Here is a 17,999-nt window from a genome sequence, read left to right on the forward strand (position 1 = left end):
GGGGTGGGGGCAGGGCTGTTCTAATTCAGGCCAGGCCATGTGACTGCTGGGCCAGCTGCCCGTGGCACCGTTTTTAGAAGCATGCCCCCCCCCCCCCGGTCCTGGCCTGAGCTATTCATAGGGCTGCCTGCCTGGCCCTCATGGCCAGTCTCCACCCCACAGTGGACTGTCCAGGGATTCCCCCTCTTCCCAGCGTGTCCTGGAGCCCCGGGTCTCCCTGGGAAGGGCTCAGAGCCAGTGACCTCCATGCTCTGGTCCCCGGAACCCCCAGGGGCCCGGGGTTGCAGCCCTGCCCGGAGTGAGTGTGCAGCTCTGATGGACGCCCCTGCTGCAGACAAACCCCCCGGGAGCCTCCTGGCTGCTCCTGCCGCATCCGCCTGCCCGGCCCACAGGACAGCCCGCCCCTCCTCCAAGGCCTGGGACCTCACACCAGGCCCCCCGCCCCCACCCAGTGGTCATCCTCGCCACGGGGTGCAGCAGGGACTGGGCAGAGTGTGACCCCCCTGCGGTTAGGGCCCAGCAGAGGGGCAGCTGCCGGTGGGGGCCCAGCCACTCTGCCCAGGCTGGGGACAGGGCTGGGCACCCCCCAAGGAGAGTCAAAGAGGGGGCCCTTGAGCCTCCCCTCTCAGGCGACCCCTGCTGTGAGCAGCCACGTCTGAGGCCTCCTGTGGCCGGCGGTGTCTGGTCTCCTGTCTTGTCACTGGCCTGGATGCTGCAGCAACAGCCCCCAGGGGACAGGCCCATCCTCCCCATCCCAACCTGTGCCCACCTCCTGGGCCAGGAAGGTCGCCCGTGGGCCCCCAGGGAGCCTGGGTCCGGACAGAAGCGCACACCCCTTCGAGACGTGCTGACGGCTGCTGGCCCAGCAGTACGGGTTCCACGACCCCAGAATCGGGGTCTTAGGGCAGGGGGCTCTGGACAGCGCTGGGGCCAGTTGCTCTCTCGGCGGGCGGAGGCGGGGCGCGGCGCACCCATGCGCGGCCACCAGAGGGCGCGCGCGTCCTCCCCGGGCACGCGGGGCTCGCCGCTGAGCAGGTGCGTCCCCCAGCGCGCGTGGACCCTGCGGTGGGGCACGACCCCTGCCCCCAAAGGTCTGGCGGGACTTCCGGCCCTCAAGACGCGCCGGCCCTCCCGGGGGCGCCCGCAGCCACTCTGCGGCCCCGGGGCGCGGCGGTCGGGAGCGGTCGGCCCGAGGTCACCGCGCGTCACCGCGCCTGGCGGGCCCGCCCCCGGCCCGCCCCTCCCCGCCGGGCCTTTTAATGGCGCGGACCCTGGGGCGGCCCCGCGCAGCCGGCGAGCGGAGCGCGATGTCGGCGCCGCGAGCGACCCACGAGCGACCCCCGGGCGCGGGCGGCGTCAAGCGAGGGCGCTCGCAGCAGGAGGCGGCGGCGCCTGGCACACGCGTGACCGTGGTGCTGGGCGCGCAGTGGGGAGACGAGGGCAAAGGCAAGGTGGTGGACCTGCTGGCCACGGACGCCGACATCGTCAGCCGCTGCCAGGTGCGGGCCGCCGGGCCCTCCCCCCGGGGCCACGCCGCCCCGGCTCCAGCGCCGACCCCGGGCAGAGCTGTGAATGCCGGGCGCCGAGGTGGGGACCCCGATCCCGGGGGCGGGGAGGCCGGGCGGGGCGGGGGGAAGGCATCACTGGGCGGCGGCCACCTTTCTGGAGGGTGCAGGCCGGCCTGGGAGAGGGCGGAGCCTGGGCCTGCGGCTAGCGTGACAGCGGCTGGCGGTGCGGGTGAGGAGGCCTGGCCTCCGCCCGATGCAGGCTGCTGTGCCTGGCGCCGGCCCTGGCCGCTCGCACAGAGCCGGCCACTCCGGGGCTCACAGGCCCCCCGCCCCTGCCGCAGTGAAGCGGGGTATCCCGCGCGATCCTGAGAGCAACCCCCAGAGGCTCTTCCTGCCCTGGGTGGGGGTCTCCCACCCCCTCTCTGCCCTGGGCACAGCTAACAAGCCTGCCCGGCTCGCCGGGGCCCCTCCTGCCCCCGTGGGCTCTGCTCCTGCCCCTTGGCCGGGGCGTGTGTCCACCGGGTGCAGCGCCTCTCCCTGGAGACGCCCCAGTGCCAAGGCAGTGGGCCCAGTGCCCAGGCCTCCCTGGACCCGGCGGCTCTGGTCATGGCCTCGCGGCCGCCCACTCCCTGCCCCGCAGTGACCGGGGGCTCTGGTCCAGCTGTGAAACAGTCGGCACTGGGCCCTCCCTGGTCTGCCACCTGGGGCAACACGCCGGGCACCACTCCCAGCTGCAGACAGGCCAGGGCGGGGGTCCTCCTGCCAGCCCTTTACAGGGGAAACTGAGGCCCGGGGTCTTGGAGGAGGAGAGCAGCTGGCAGCCCCGGGCCCTGGTGGATGCCACACGCCCACCACAGGAGCTCCGGGCCAGGACCGCCAGTCCACCCCATGCCATCGCGCCGCGCCCCTCCCTCCAGGCCGGGCTGCCCTCTGTGAGTTTCCTGCCCGTTGGCCCTGGGGACCCCGGCTCCCCTCATGTGTCGCCCCTGGCACGGGGCCTCCAGGCTTCTCTGTGTCCCACCTGTCTCAGGCTGGCAGGCGGGGGTGGGCGAGGCGCCCAGAGAGGCTGCCTCTCAGGGTGCTGCGTGAAGACAGCAGAAGTGGGTGCTGCCTGGATGCAGGGCTGGGGGGAGGGCCGAGGCACAGGGCAGAGCGGGCTGGAGCGCTTGTCCCGGTCTGGGCTCTGCCTGCCTGCCCAGCACCCGGACAGCCCTTTCTCACCACAGCCTCAGCCAGGGCAGCTCTCAGTCTGCGGAGTGTGTGGGGTGCCTGCACCCCGCCCTCCACACCTCCTCCCTTCTCGGCTTCCTCGGGACCCCCTGTTCCCCTCCAGGCTGGACGGCGAGATGGACAGGCGAGAGCTGTCCCTCCCGCCTCCTGGAGGTGCCCGGGCCTCCTCCCCTGTTCCAGCCGCTCAGCCCCTCTGCCGCCGCCCTGCTGCGGTGCTGTGGGCCCACGCCCGCTCCTCCCAGCCCCCGCCGGCTGTGGCTCCGCATCCTGCGAGGTTGGACACTCGCTGTCCTGGGGGCTCTCCTGGTTTCCGAGGGAACTCACAGCTCCGCTGGGCCTGGTGTCCAGCCGGGTGGTGGTGGTGCCAGCCATCGCCGTGTCCTGCCTTGCCTTTGGTGGCAGCGCCGTGCCTGGAGAGGCCGTCCGTGGCTCTCCCAGGAGTCTGTGGGAAGCGCTCTGGGCGGGAGGGCAGCAGTGTCCAGGATGCCCCGCACTGCACCTGCCCGGGGTGTGGTCTCCCGCCAGATGGTGAGTGAAGCCCCACAAAGGACGCCACGCGCCCAGCAAGGGCATCCTCCAGGGCCCCGCCCCCGGGCAGCAGGTGGGCACAAGCGCTGCCCGGGCAGCGGGCAGGGCTGGCCAGCGGAGGTGGGTGGGGGTCTCGTGTGTCCTCGTCACTCGGGCTCTGCGAGGCGGGCCATCCAAGGAGGGGCTCCCTGCTTCCAGCCCTAGGCCCCCGGCCCAGGGAGGGAGAGACGGAGCAAGGGTCAGGGCTGAGTCTGAGGCCCGAGTGGGTGTGGCCTTGGCCACTGCGGGCTGGGCGTGGCAGGGAACATCCCTGAGCTGTGCCCAGGCCTGAGCAAGGCTCCACCACAGAGGGGAGCCCTGGAGCCCCAGCCACCCTGCCAGGGTGACCCCCAACTCGGGCCACAGCTCAGAGCCAGCTGCCTGGGTGGGCTGGCGGCCCCCGCTCTCTGAGGTCAGCAACCCACACTGCGCCCGCCCTGGGTGGTCCCTGGTGCCCAACTGCCCTTGTGAACCCCAGGTTGAGACTAAAGGAAGTGGGGGGTTGTCCCCACCCTCACCAGCCACCCCTGTGTGGCTGGACACCCTGAGACCTCACTGGACCATGGGAAGAAAAACTGGGGTCTCTCAGGGACTGTCACCTCCAGGGGCTGTCACCTGGACTCCACGGAGCTGCTGGGCGCCCCTGCAGATCGGCACCAGGCGGTGTGTCAGGCTGGTTCCTGTCCCCTGGGCGTGGCCTGCAGCCCAGGCCTGGGTCACATGACAGCAGCTGGCAGGCGCCCCGCCTGTCCCCAGGCGCCTGTGTCTGCTGGGAGGGCTCCGGCTGTCCCTGTGTACTGGGGCCGCTGAGCTGGTGCTGGCCTGGGCACCCGGAGAGGAGAGCGGGGCCACAGGGCATCGGGACCCCTCTGGCCCCGGCCGCGGCGCTTGGGTCCTGGACGCTGGCCAGCCTGGAGTGTGGGAGCCCATGGGTGACAGGCAGTGCTCCCCAGGCCCTGCTGCCCACGCCCCTCCCCCCTCCCGGAGCTCAGGCTCCGTGCAGTGTCCACGGAGACCTCATCCTGACTGCCCGCCAAGGACTGCCCCTCACCCAACCCGTCACTCTCCTGTCACTGTCCCCTCACCCTGTGAGGCTCTCCCACGTCCCCCCCCCCCCCCCCCGCGCCATCCTCCGGGCCTCTTCCTCCTCCCAGTCTAACTCCAGGGGCAGCTGCCCCAGTCCACACTGTCTGCCTCCCCAGGTCTAGCTCCGCCCACAGGCGTCCCTGGGGAGGAGGCGGGCGGGGTGGAGTTGCCAGAACCACACCGGATCCTGTGGCTCCCTGCTGGGTCCGTGTTGAGCTGGGGAGGCCCCTCTGGGGCTCTGGCAGTGCCGTGAACCCTGACTCCGGGGTGCACCTGGACAGACCCTCCCACGGGTGGCGGCGTGGCTGTTGGGGGCCGTGCCATGGAGCCAGTTCTGGCAGAGGTCACGGCTGGGCCTGGGTGAGGCTTGCCTGTGTGAAGGGAGGTCCCTGGGGGTCTCTGGTGCCCGCCCCTCTCTGCGCCTGGGCTTCCTGTCGGGGGTGCCCCCAGATCCGGAGGAGAAGCTGGGGCCTGGGAACCTTGTGCCAATGCAGCGTGGGTGGCAGGTCCTCCTCCCACGGACAGCGCTGAGGGGAGGGGCGTGGGCGACCTTCCTGAGGGGCCTTGTGGGACGGCCAGGGGCTGAGGCCCCTCAGCACCGCAGCCCCTGCCCCCAAGCGAGGCCGAGGAAACAGGGTGTACCGGGCAGGAGGCCCCACGGACAGCCGAGGCAAAGCTTTGGGGCCAGGCCTGCGTCTCTGGTGTTGCAGGGAGCTGGGCTGGGCCTGGGGCCCGAGGCCGCAGACTGGCCATGGTGCTGGTGTCAGCGGCTGCCCCTGCCCAGCAGGGCAGCCTGGGGGCCGGGGCCACAGCGGGGCCACAGGGCCACGCAGCCTCAGGGAGGGAGGAGGGTCAGCAGCCCTCCTGCAGCCTGGACCATCAGGCGCCCGGGGCCTTGGCACATCCGGCCCACATGGGTTCCTGGGGGTGGCACGGCCACCTGTGGCTCGTGTGGGGCCTGGCTGGGGTGATGGCCACAGGGTGGAAGAGAGGCGCTCCTGCCCCTTGGCCAACAGAAGCCCACCGCTGGCAGATGGGCAGCAGGCTGGCAGTGCCCAGGGTAGGGCCCCCGCACCCCCAGGGCAGGCAGGGCCGGAGGCGCCCGTTGGGTGACTGGACCTCCAGGCCGGGGCACGAGGGCTTGGTGGCACCCAGGCCACAGCCTCCACTGCTCTCACGCCTACACCAGCCCTCAGGGACCTTGAGGACAGGGTGATGGCAGGTCGAGCCATGGCACCAAGAGTGAGCTTTCTGGAGGGGACGGGACCCCCGTTCCTGCCTCAGAGGAGGGAACCCAGCTGCTGAGCTGGCACCGTGCCACCTCCCAGAGGGCTTGGACCAGCCCTGCCAGAGACTTCGGCTCCAGTCCCCCGGCCCTGCCCGTGCCATTGGCAGAGCCAGGCAGTAACCCAGGCCCGTGTCAGAGCCAGCCACAGGAGCAGACTGCCCACACCGGAGCATGGACAGCCCCGGGGACCCCCACAGCGCTGTGGGGACGCAGATGGCCCCAGTGAGGCCGGGCGCCGCGCAGGCCCCTCTCGGGCCAGCCCTGTCCAGGGCCCTCGGCTCAGCCGGGTTTCTGTTCCCAGGGTGGCAACAACGCTGGCCACACCGTGGTGGTGGACGGCAAGGAGTACGACTTCCACCTGCTGCCCAGTGGCATCATCAACCCCAAGGCTGTGTCCTTCATCGGTGAGTGCCGGCCCGGCCCAGGCCACACACTCCCCGTGCAGGAAGGCCTGCAGGGCCACGGGCCTCGGCCAGCGCTGGGGGCAGACCGGAAGGGGCTTGGTCAGTGTGGTGAGGGCTCGTGGACACCCAGGCCTGTGGGCTTGTCCTCAGCAGTGTGCAGAGCTTGGGCAGCCCCCACAGCCAGCGTCTCCCCCGGGCTCTGGGGGTGCAGGAGGCTGAGCACCCGGACCCCGTGTGTGTGTGTGTGCGCGTGCGTGTGCCTGAACACGAGCATGTGTGTACAACTGCATGTGTGTGCGTGTGTGTGCCCCCAGTGAGTGTGCATGTGTGTGCACGTGTGTGTCCCCAGTGAGTGTGCATGTGTGTGTGCGTGTGTGTGCATGTGTGTGCCCCCAGTGAGTGTGCATGTGTGTGTGCGTGTGTGTGCACCTGAACACGAGCATGTGTGTACAACTGCATGTGTGTGCGTGTGTGTGCCCCCAGTGAGTGTGCGTGTGCGTGCGTGTGTGCATGTGTGTGCCCCCAGTGAGTGTGCGTATGTGTGTGCACGTGTGTGTCCCCAGTGAGTGTGCATGTGCGTGCGTGTGTGTGCATGTGTGTGCCCCCAGTGAGTGTGCGTGTGTGTGTGCATGTGTGTGCATGTGTGTGCACGTGTGTGTCCCCAGTGAGTGTGCATGTGTGTGTGCATGTGTGTGCGTGTGTGTGCCCCCAGTGAGTGTGCGTGTGCGTGCGTGTGTGTGCATGTGTGTGCCCCCAGTGAGTGTGCATGCGTGTGCCCCCAGTGAGTGTGCATGTGTGTGCATGTGTGTGCCCCCAGTGAGTGTGCATGTGTGTGCCCCCAGTGAGTGTGCATGTGTGTGTGCCCCCAGTGAGTGTGCATGTGGGTGCGTGAGCGTGTGTGTGGGTGTGTGTGTCCCAGTGTCCATGTGTCTGTGGCGCCCAGGCCCTGGGATGAATGGCCATGCTTTCCTGCCCCTGCCCACCCCCGCTGCCCCCAGACCCTGCAGGCTCAGTGCTGGGCCCCTCCCCTCGCTGAGACCCAGGCTGGCTCCCTGCACCTTCCAGCTCCTTCCACCACTGCAGGGAGCCACACCGTGACACAGCCGAGGCCGGCCACGCTCACAGGCCGAGGCCACGCCGTGACACGGCTGAGCCCACACCGTGACATGGCTGAGGCCACGCTCACAGGCCGAGGCCACGCCGTGACACGGCCAAGGCCACGCTCACAGGCCAAGGCCACGCTGTGACACCGCCAAGCCCACGCCGTGACATGGCTGAGGCCACGCTCACAGGCCGAGGCCACGCCGTGACACGGCCAAGGCCACGCTGTGACACAGCCAAGCCCACACCGTGACACCGCCAAGCCCACACCGTGACATGGCTGAGGCCACGCTCACAGGCTGAGGCCACGCCGTGACATGGCTGAGGCCACCCCACTGCTGTCAGGAGGTGGAGGCTATGGCACAGTGCCCGGACTGCTGGACGTGAGCAGTGACGCAGAGGCCGCACGGTCAGGGGCTGGGCTCCTCTCCCTTGGGCACAGACCCCGTCTGGTCCTCGGGGTGTGGTGGGGAGGCCTGGCCAGCCAGGTGGCCGCCTGCCTGTTCCCAGCTGCTCCCAGCTGCGCCGCAGGAGCCTTGGGCCAGGAGCAGCGTCCAGGGCCGGGCTGGGCAGTCGGCAGGGGCAGGGCCCCAGAGGCCCCAGGCAGCGAGGGGCAGGAGGTGCTGGGCTCCCAGCCGCAGGGCTTGCGACACCCCCGCCGGCCACCCGGTTATTTCGGGACATGTGGCATTTAGGTGACCCCGGCACTCTCTGGCTCTGTCCACCTGCACTGCTGTCCCCTGTCCCCGGGCCAGGCTCCGCCCTGGTGCGTGGCCTCTGGGCCTCGGAGGCAGAGAAGGCGGGCTGGGTGTCCCTGGGTTCCCGACGGCTCCCGGGTCCCCCGCGGCGACGCCGCCCTCGTGCATGAGGTGCGCATGCGCCGTGAGGCTCCCAGCACCCCGCAACCCTGGGCGCCTGCCGGGGGCCGACCCCTGCGCTCAGCCTGTGCTTTCTGGCTGGTCCGGGTTTTGTTTTGATCCAAGTTTTAATGGTGTAGAAACGTGAGGAGTCCCGTGTTTGCCTTGGCGTTTCTAAGTAGGGTTTGCTGGGGTGATTTTAGGTGCGAAGAACAAGCGGCCCGCACCACCACCCCCCGCCCCGCCCACTGCGTGCCGCGGTTTACAAAGGACAGACGCCACGCGGCCGCCACGCACCGTCCCTCCTCCGTCCCGCACCCCCGACACCACCCACCCTGCACTCCCCCAGCCCCTCACCCCAACCCCCCCAGCCCCGCACCCCCTCTCCCTGACCCCGCCGCCCCCTCCCTCGGGTCACAACGACCTCTGGTTCTCCTCCGCGTTCTGGTACCGCCCACAGGAAAGCAGGGGCGGAGCCACGAGCGGACCCTGGAGCCAACGCTGCGGGGGGGGGGGGGGTCCGCAGAGGGGACCTCCCCACTGCACTGGGGGAAGTGGGCTGCTGACCGCCCTGAGCTCCCTGGGCGCTCGCCAGGCTGCTGGGGCCAGGGCGGGAGGCTGGCCGGGACAGCGCACAGGCGGGCACTCGAGCAGCGGCCAGGGAGCCCCTCTCCACGGGTCCGTGTCTGAGGGCGGCTGCTGTGGGCATCCAGGCTCAGGTTTGCGGCTCCTTTGGGTGATGCCCAGGAGCGCACCTGCGGTGCCACCCCTCCCCCTCCGGGTTCCCCAGCCCTGGCAGCCATCGAGCTAAGTCGTTCCTGGGGGGGGGGGGGCATGCCCTGGCTCGCTCCCCCGTGCCCAGAACGCCTGGGGCAGGGCTGGACTGCAGCCAGGAGGCCGCCCTGGAGGCCACTTGGTCAGGAGCGGGGGCCCGGCTGGGGCTGCTCTGGGCCCCCAGGGCCTGTCCTGCCGCGCCCGGCTCTCGTCAGTGCCCCGTGCTCAGGGCCTGCACGTGCACTCCGTTTTCCTCCTTCTCTAAAGACTGATTTATTTCTTTGAGAGACAGAGAGAGGGAGGGAGGGATGGAGGGAGGGGTCTTCCGTCCACTGGTTCACTCCCCAAACGGCCACAGTGGCCAGAGCTGGGCCAGGCGGGAGCCGGGAGCCAGGAGCTCCGTCCCGGTCTCCACTGCAGGGCCCAGGCCCTGAGCCTCCTCTGCTGCTTCCCCGGCCACAGCAGGGGCCGAGGACCCCGCCCCTCCCAAGGCTGGCGTGTGGGGCCCCACTTTCATGTCCACGCTCTCAGCTGTCAGTGGCCGCTGGCTCCCTGTGGGTTCTGCTGCCACGTACACGGCAGGCCCATTCCGAGCACCCAGACACGTGTGTTCACTGTGTGCAGTGTGACCCCATGTTGTGTGTCGTGAGACAGGCGTGTTCAGATGTGCACGATGTGACCCCGTCTCCTGTGTTGTGTCAGACAGGCATGTTCAGATGTTCACGGCATGACCCCGTCTCCTGTGTCGTGTGAGACAGGAGTGTTCAGATGTTCACGGCATGACCCCGTCTCCTGTGTCGTGTGAGACAGGCGTGTTCAGATGTGCACGGCATGACCCCGTCTCCTGGGTCGTGTCAGACAGGCGTGTTCAGATGTGCACGGCATGACCCCGTCTCCTGGGTCGTGTCAGACAGGCGTGTTCAGATGTGCACGGCATGACCCCGTCTCCTGTGTCATGTGAGACAGGCGTGTTCAGATGTTCACGGCATGACCCCGTCTCCTGGGTCGTGTCAGACAGGCGTGTTCAGATGTGCACAGCATGACCCCGTCTCCTGTGTCGTGTCAGACACGCATGTTCAGATGTGCATGGCGTGACCCCGTCTCCTGTGTCATGTGAGACAGGCGTGTTCAGATGTGCACGGCGTGACCCCGTCTCCTGTGTCATGTGAGACAGGCGTGTTCAGATGTGCATGGCGTGACCCCGTCTCCTGTGTCATGTGAGACAGGCGTGTTCAGATGTGCACGGTGTGACCCCGTCTCCTGTGTCATGTGAGACAGGCGTGTTCAGATGTGCACGGTGTGACCCTGTCTCCTGTGTCGTGTCAGACATGCTTGTTCAGATGTGCACGGCATGACCCCGTCTCCTGGGTCGTGTTGCAGGCAACGGGGTGGTGGTGCACTTACCAGACCTGTTTGAGGAGGCAGAGAAGAACGAGAAGAAAGGTGGGCCTGGGGCCCCGTGGACCTGCCCCAGCCGGGACTTTTCCTGTGGGCGTCTCCCGTGGGCGGGCAGTGAGCCGGGCAGCTGCTGCCTCCGTGCTTCCGCTGGGCAGTGCCTGGCACGGGGCCTGGGGAGGGGTCCGGGAGCTGCGAGGGGAAGGGGAAGCCCGTGCCAGCGTGAGCGCAGCTGGGGAGACAGAGCCACTGCCCGTGTCCCGCAGGCCTGAAGGACTGGGAGAGGAGGCTGATCATCTCTGACCGGGCGCACCTCGGTGAGCACGTGGCGTGGGCGCCGCACTGTGGACTGCACGGCCCTAGCCCCGGAGCCCCCAGGCCCTTGTCCTGTCCCTCAGCCCTAACCAGGGCTCCTGTGTGGGAGTGGGGGGGTTACTGCCCTACTCGGGTCTGGGAGACCCAGGGAGCCTGGGCGTGGCAGCCTGGGCGTGGCAGCCTGGGCGTGGCAGCGGGGGGCCCTCCCTGGTCCCCGGGAGCCGGCTCAGCCCCCAGGCCTCCGCCTCTCTCCTGTGCCCAGTGTTCGACTTCCACCAGGCGGTCGACGGGCTCCAGGAAGTGCAGCGCCAGGCGCAGGAGGGCAAGAAGTGAGTGTCAGCGGCCTGGCGCCGGGGGGTGGGGGACGGTCGACCCCCCACACCGGGGTCCCGGGCTGCCTGGCTGCCTGTCACTCACGCTGCCACTGCCGCACACACCCCCGAGGCCTGCTGGAGCCCTGTGCACCGGCCATGCCCACCGAGGCTGCTGGGAGCCTAGGCCAGCCCTGGCCATGTGCAGGCCACAGGCAGATCCCCAGGGCGGCTCCAGCAGCCCTGCCTCCCGAGGCCCCCACGGCGCCGTCCTGGCCCCTGCACCCCACAGTCCTGCACTTACCTTCCAAGGATGTTTATTAGAGTTTGATGAGCCGGGGACACAGGAGTGAGCAGGCAGGTCCTGCCTTGGAGGGTCGACTGCCTGCCGCTCACCCGCCGGTGCAAACACGGACACAGGTGGACCCCCACAGGTGCACACTCCCGGTGAACTCACACTACACGGATGTACACGCACACGTGCACACACTCACACAAGCGCACACTGACACGCGTGCTCATGCCCAGGCCCTTCTTCACACACACCTAGCCAGACACGGGTGGCCGTGGCGAGCCTCGCGCCCAGCCAGGGCCAGCACGGTGCCCGGATGCCCGGCGCCTGTGCTCTGTGCCTAAGGGCGGCCGAGGCAGTGGCGCAGACGGAGGCGCCGAGGGCAGTGCTGCGCACGGCTGGGCGGAAGCGCAGGCTCCCAGGCTCTGCTGCTGGGGAGGTGCCTGGGACGCCACCTGTCCCAGGCCTGGCTTCCTAGGGCGGGCCCTGGGCTGGAGGGGCTGCGCCAGGAGGGGGGGCATGGCGGTGACGGGCGCCCACTCCCGCCCCCAGCATCGGCACCACCAAGAAGGGAATCGGACCCACCTACTCTTCCAAGGCCGCCCGCACCGGCCTCCGCGTCTGCGACCTTCTGTCTGACTTTGACGAGTTTTCCGCCAGGTACCTGGGCCATCTCGGCGGGGGCGGGGCGGCGTGCGGAGTGCGGCCAGGACGAGGCTGCTGGAGGGGGCCGTGGGGGCTCACAGGTCGCTCCCCCCTGCAGATTTAAGAACCTGGCCCAGCAGCACCAGTCCATGTTCCCCGCTCTGGAGATAGACGTCGACGGTCAGCTCAGGCGGCTCAAGGTGAGGCCTGGGGGCAGCAGGCGGGGGCAAGGGGCCTCGGCCTGCCGGCTGCCGGGACCTCACACTGCACCTGGCCCCAGGGCTTGGCCGAGCGCGTCCGACCCATGGTCCGGGACGGGGTCTACTTCATGTACGAGGCTCTCCACGGCCCTCCCAAGAAGATCCTGGTGGAAGGGGCCAACGCCGCCCTGCTGGACATCGACTTCGGTGCGCTGCCTGTCCCTTGGCCCCGCCGGCTGCACCTGTGTCCCCAGCTTTCCAAACCTGGCAGGGAGAGGAGTGGGCGAAGGGCCGGCCTGAGGGTGGGAGGCTCCCTCCGTCTCTGTCCCCTCCCCAGCCCCACGACACCCGGCCACCCCACTCCCAGCCAGGGGCAGCCCTCCCCTGCCTTCCTCGCCCGACTCCTGAGCGAGCCCCCGCGGGCCACACCCCCTGACGCCCCCACGAGGGGACGCACAGGGATGGAGCCCTCCTGTGTCACTGGACCTGGTGCGTCCTGCAGGGACCTACCCCTTCGTGACCTCCTCCAACTGCACCGTGGGTGGCGTGTGCACCGGCCTGGGCATCCCTCCCCAGAACATCGGCGACGTGTACGGCGTGGTGAAGGCGTACACCACCCGCGTGGGCATCGGGGCCTTCCCCACCGAGCAGATCAACGTGAGTGCCTGGCCCTCTCGCGGGCAGGGAGTCCAGGCAGCGCCCTGGTACTGCAAGCTGACCCCCGTGTGTCCACGCAGCCATTCCCTGGGCAGTCAGGCCACCTTTGTCCCATCTGGGAGGCCCTGTCCAGCTGAGCCAAGACTGAAGCTAAACACACAGCCCAGCCTGGCCCTCCCCAGCCTGGGGGCCATCCTGGACGTGGGACGCCCCCTCCCCAGCCTGGGGGCCATCCTGGATATGGGGAGGCCCTCTCCACAGCCTGGGGGCCATCCTGGATATGGGGAGGCCCCCTCCACAGCCTGGGGAACATCCTGGACGCGGGACGCCCTCTCCCCAGCCTGGGGGCCATCCTGGATATGGGGAGGCCCCCTCCACAGCCTGGGGGGCTGTCCTGGACACGGGGAGGCCCCCGGTGACCCTCGGCTGGGCAGGTGCCTGGTTCTTGTGCCTGAGCGGGGAGGGGAGCCAGCAGGGTGGAGCCTGCATCAGGCAGGCAGTGGCCGGGGCTGCCTGAACCCCCGTGCTCACAGGGCTTGGTTTCTGGCTGTGGGGGCGCTTGCCAGCCCGGAGCCCACCGGACAGCAAGGCCCTTCGTGCGTGGACCTCAGTGGGGTGTGGGGCCGACAGGAGAGCAGCTCCGATGACTCCCCTGGGCTGGGAGGGAGGGAGAGACGTGGGGGGACTGCTGGCACTGAGGCTCGCCCAGGGACCGTCCGCGCTGTCCTCCGCCAGGAAACCGGAGACCTGCTGCAGACCCGCGGCCGCGAGTGGGGAGTGACCACGGGCAGGAAGAGGCGCTGCGGCTGGCTGGACCTCATGATCCTGAGATACGCCCACATGGTGAACGGCTTCACCGCGTAAGCAGCCCCCCGGCACGTCCGCCGACACCACAGGAGCCGGCCAGCACGGCCCCGCCCACGGCGAGGTGCCCTGGGCAGGAGGCCACGCCCGACTCCCCCCAGAGTCCAGGAGCCACCTCGGCTCAGAACAGGACCCCCCCACATGTTCCCAGACCTTCCGGCAAGGTGGCCCCAGGACACGGCAGTGAGGGAGGGGTGTGGGCCGGGTCAACAGCCCTTGAGAGGCAGGAGGGGCATCAGGGCCCCGGGGCCCCGCAGGTGGACTTGGTCCGGTCGGGGCTGCTCAGAGCGGCCTCGAGAGAAAGGCAGCTGGCAGGGGGTTCCCTGCATCCTCCGCTCGGGGAAGCCGGGGCGCGGCCGTGAGCTGCACTCACACGGCTTCTCCCCAGCCCCCGCTGAGGTCTCTGCCGCCCGGCACGGAGCAAACACAGGAGGGGGGAGAAACGGAAAAGGCAGTGAGGACCCCTGGCCTCCCCGTGTCCTCAGGGCCGGCAGGGCACGGGGAGGGGACGTGGCCACACCACGCCCATCTGTCACCCTCGTCTGCACGCCGTAAGCCACAGAGGCGAGCACGGGCGGCGCCGGGGCTGACGCTGTGGTTCGTCTCATCTCTGGTTTCGCACAGGCTGGCCCTCACCAAGCTGGACATCCTGGACGTCTTGGGGGAGATCAAAGTGGGCGTGGCCTACAAGCTCAACGGGAAGAGGATCCCCTACTTCCCAGGTGGGTGGGACGAGCTGGTGACCACTCGGGGCCGGCCAGGCAAAGAGCAAGCCTCGGTTCTGGATGCCCGCCCCCCGCAGCCTGGGGCTCTCCTGGGGGGGTTCAGCGGGGGCTCGGGCGCCTCCCAGCCGGCTGGGCTGGACTCCCCCCACACGCGGCGCCCGGCTCTGGGGCCTGGGCTCGGGCGCCTGCTTCCTTCCCGGGGCCCCTGCTGCTGTCCCTGTCACTCGTGCGTCTGCACATGCCCCTTGAGCCCGTGCCGGGGCCTGACCCCTGCGTCCCAGTGGTTGACCCCTGACCTTGGGGGCGCCCCACTAAGGCCTGCTGGGCCCCCTCCTGGCCGGCTCCGTGAGGTCGGCTGGCACACACACCCCCCAGTGCGCCCTGCAGGGAGGGGGCGCTGAAGCTGAAGCCCGGCTGCTCTGGAGCACACACACACACACACACACACACACCCCCGTGCACCCAGCTGCTCTGGAGTCTCCGGATTTCCAGGCGGGCCTTGGCTCCGCCCCCCGGGGTTCCAGCGGGACAGTCCCCTGCCTCCCTGCCCCTGCTAGAGGAACCAGGGCCGCTGTCCTGGCGCTGCCCCCCCGGGTGGGCGGCCCCGGGCCGGGGCGGGGGGGCGAGAGCTTCCTGCAGTGACACAGACGTCTGCCGCGTCCGTGTGTCCCCCAGCCAACCAGGAGATCCTGCAGAAAGTGGAGGTCGAGTACGAAACGCTGCCCGGCTGGAAGGCGGACACCACGGGCGCCAGGAAGTGGGAGGACCTGCCCCCGCAGGCCCAGAGCTACGTGCGGTTCGTGGAGAACCACGTGGGAGTGGCCGGTGGGTGCCCTGACCCCTGCCCAGCAGCCCCTCCTGGCCCCCCATAGAGACCAGTGCGGAGCCGGGGCCGGGCACAGGTGCCGTCCCAGGAAGGTCACCGGGGCAGTGCCCTAAGGGGCCCCCAGGGACCTTGCCAGCAAGGGCCACAGCTCAGAGCGCAGAGTGACAGACAGGCGTCCAGGCCTGCGGCTCGCTCGCAACACAGGAGGGGCGTGGGGAGAGGCGCAGGCCCCACACCCGTGACGCCAGCCGGTCTCAGGCGGGAACGCTGGGACACGATGCCTGTGCTGGCCGTGGACGGCCCGGCCTCCCTGTCCTCCCTCCCCGGGGCCATGCGGCCAGCACAGCTCCCAGGGCGTCCCAGCGCCACCGGGGCCGAGTCACCCACAGGTGACCCACAGCGTGGGCTGCAGGCAGACGCTGGTGAAAGGGCTCGGGCACCCGCACACTGTGGCACGCGTGGGAGTTGCGGGAAGGGCCCCGTGGCAGAGGGACCCTGTGCATGGTCCCTCCCCCACCTGCGGCAGCAGGGCCACTGCGCTTACTCAGGGGCACGCTGGGAGGGAGGCAGCGCCGGGCCACGGGGTCACGGGGTCCCCTCTGCCCTTGCAGTCAAGTGGGTCGGTGTCGGCAAATCCCGGGAGTCCATGATCCAGCTGTTCTAGGCCCGCCTGCAGACGGCGCCGTGGCCACGTTCCAGAGTCGCCGTGACACTGGGGGAGCTGTGTCCTACCTAATAAAGGGCTCGGGGCCGCCGAGCGGGGCGGCGCTCCTGCGTGTGTCCACTTGGTCAGCGCTGGCTCCCCACGACCAGAGCCCGGGTATCAGCCAAGCCCAGAGCTCCCCAAACTAACCCTGCACCAAGACACCCTGGGGTCCCAGTGGTCCAGGGCTCAGGCCCTTCCTGGGGCCACCTGGTCGCTTCCTCCTGTGTCACCTGACCTGGCCGTGGCTGCCCCGGGGGCCGGGGCCCCCCTCAGAGTCGCACAGAGCGTGGCCCAGGCCTGCAGCGCTGTCCCAGCGGCTCTCCCCGTGGAGGCCAACTCGGCCCCCTCCCAGGGACCCAGTGGCCGGCCGCACCCTGAGAGGCTGCTGACTCCTGGGACGGCGTCCAGGGCCACGGGACTCAGGCACTCCTGGCGACCTTTCCAGACCGGGCTGAGTGGCCTTGAGGATGTGAAGGGAGACGGGGAAACGCGGGCATCCGGCCACCTGCCGGGCTCCCAGGAAGCTGCCGAGGAAGCCATTCTGGGCGTCGAGGGGGCGGGGGGGCGGGTCAGGGCCTGAGACACCGAGGGGAGGGGACAGCAGGGCAGCTCAGCCGCGGGGCTGTGTCCTGCCACTGGGCGGCACTGCTGACCTGGTCACTGCCGTGAGTTCTCTGGTCCATGGTGAGCCCAAGTTCAACTTTCTCACTTCGGCCCTCCAGGCGGCCGGTCCACCTGATGGCCACACCCACTGGCACCGCCTGTGCGGCTGCACCCCTGCCCCGCGGCCCACGCGTGACCCCAGGGACAGCCCGAGGGCCCTGGCCACCCTTGCCGGCAGTGGCCCTGGTTGTTCTGTCTCCCCGAGCCTCCTCGCCGCGTCTCGGCGTCCATACCCTGAGCAGCGGCTCTGGCTGGCACCCCCAGGGGAACGTCCCTCGGTTCCCTTGTAGACACCCAGCCCCAGGCCCCGACCTCAAGGCCAGACAGACGGGAGAAAAACCACAACGGGCACCCAGAAAGTAGGAGCTTCCCCGAGCAGGGGGGCTGCCGGCTTCTCCAGGTTACACGCGCACCCCGGGGCTGGCCGGCACACAGGGGACACGCGTGTCCGCAAGCCCGCACAGCTGCAGCCCAGCACCCCTCCCAGGGGGACGCCCACACAGACACGCAATGGAGATGGCACAGAGAAGCTTCCGGGACAGGGACGGGAAGACCCGAGGTCACCCGTGGGGGGTGGCGGCCGGGGCCCCTGGGCGTTTGTGTGCCAGCGGCACCGGACACGAGCGACACAGCTTCACTTCCAGTTTCCCCGGCTTACAGTCAGACAGCGAGTGACCCCAGCACCCCCGTCACGGCGAGCCCACGGTGCCCGCTGCTCCAGCCCTCCTGCTGGGCTCACCTCACCTCGCGGCCGCTCAGCCACGCTTGTCTGACCGACACTCCAAACACCCAGGCCTCCTTTTGTTAACAACAGTTTTGTTTTGTTTTTCCCAGTTCTTTTTATCTGGGGGTGGGGGGAAGCGAGCAAGCGAGCGATGTCTTCCATCCGCTGGTTCCAAGTGCTGCAGCCAGGGCTGGGCCGGGCCAGGGCCAGGAGCCTGGAGCTCCATCAGGTCTCCCGAGTGGGTGCAGGGCCCCGGCCTTGAGGCACCACCCCTGCCTTCCCGGCCCACAGCAGGGGCTGGGCGGGAGGAGCAGCCGGACTGGAACCGGCGCCCACATGGGGTGCAGAACTCCCGGGCGGGCGGTGGCAGAGCCCGCTGCTCCCCGCGCCAGCCCCACACGGCTCTTTTTTTTTTTTTTTTTAAGGTTTATTTTATTTATTTGACAGGCAGAGTTACAGAGAGAGATAGAGACACACAGAGAGAGGTCTTCCATCCGCTGGTTCACTCCCCAAATGGCCGCAACGGCCGGAGCTGAGCTGAGCTGAACTCAGGAGCCAGGAGCTTCCTCCTGGTCTCCCATGGGGGTGCAGGGCCCAAGCACTTGGGCCATCTTCCACTGCCCTCCCAGGCCACGGCAGAGAGCTGGATCGGAAGAGCAGCCGGGACTCCAACCGGCAGCCGTATTGGATGCTGGCGCTTCAGGCCAGGGCGTTAACCTGCTGTGCCGTGCCGCAGCGCCGACCCCTCCCGCACCAACGGCAGCCTGGGCAGGTGATGCCATTGAGCAAATGCTGGTTCCCAGCAGCACCTGGTCCAGGGCTCCCCTCCCCCGGGGCAGGGCAGCCTCTGTGTCCCCCACT

The 17,999-nt window shown here is 69.5% G+C and overlaps 1 protein-coding gene across 5 annotated transcripts; it reads left to right on the forward strand.

Moving 5' to 3' along the window:
- Window positions 1-983: 983 nt before the first annotated feature.
- On the forward strand, window positions 984-15,800 carry ADSS1 (adenylosuccinate synthase 1). 5 transcript variants are annotated; one of them, XM_070065449.1, is made up of 13 exons: window positions 986-1,035; window positions 5,981-6,083; window positions 10,196-10,258; window positions 10,477-10,527; window positions 10,788-10,854; window positions 11,681-11,788; window positions 11,892-11,973; window positions 12,054-12,180; window positions 12,476-12,630; window positions 13,366-13,490; window positions 14,119-14,216; window positions 14,895-15,044; window positions 15,657-15,800. In XM_070065449.1, exons 7-13 carry the CDS (start codon window positions 11,923-11,925, stop codon window positions 15,707-15,709), a joined length of 759 nt encoding a protein of 252 aa, XP_069921550.1. In that variant the 5' UTR covers window positions 986-1,035; window positions 5,981-6,083; window positions 10,196-10,258; window positions 10,477-10,527; window positions 10,788-10,854; window positions 11,681-11,788; window positions 11,892-11,922; the 3' UTR covers window positions 15,710-15,800. The 5 variants fall into 5 exon arrangements, with proteins under 5 accessions (XP_069921553.1, XP_069921550.1, XP_051685799.2 ...); XM_051829839.2 differs by lacking the exon at window positions 986-1,035 and adding an exon at window positions 1,260-1,499; XM_051829840.2 differs by lacking the exon at window positions 986-1,035 and adding an exon at window positions 1,285-1,587.
- The last annotated feature ends 2,199 nt before the right edge of the window (window positions 15,801-17,999 follow it).

This window comes from Oryctolagus cuniculus, chromosome 20 (assembly GCF_964237555.1).
Source record: "Oryctolagus cuniculus chromosome 20, mOryCun1.1, whole genome shotgun sequence".
NCBI classification, from domain to species: domain Eukaryota; kingdom Metazoa; phylum Chordata; class Mammalia; order Lagomorpha; family Leporidae; genus Oryctolagus; species Oryctolagus cuniculus.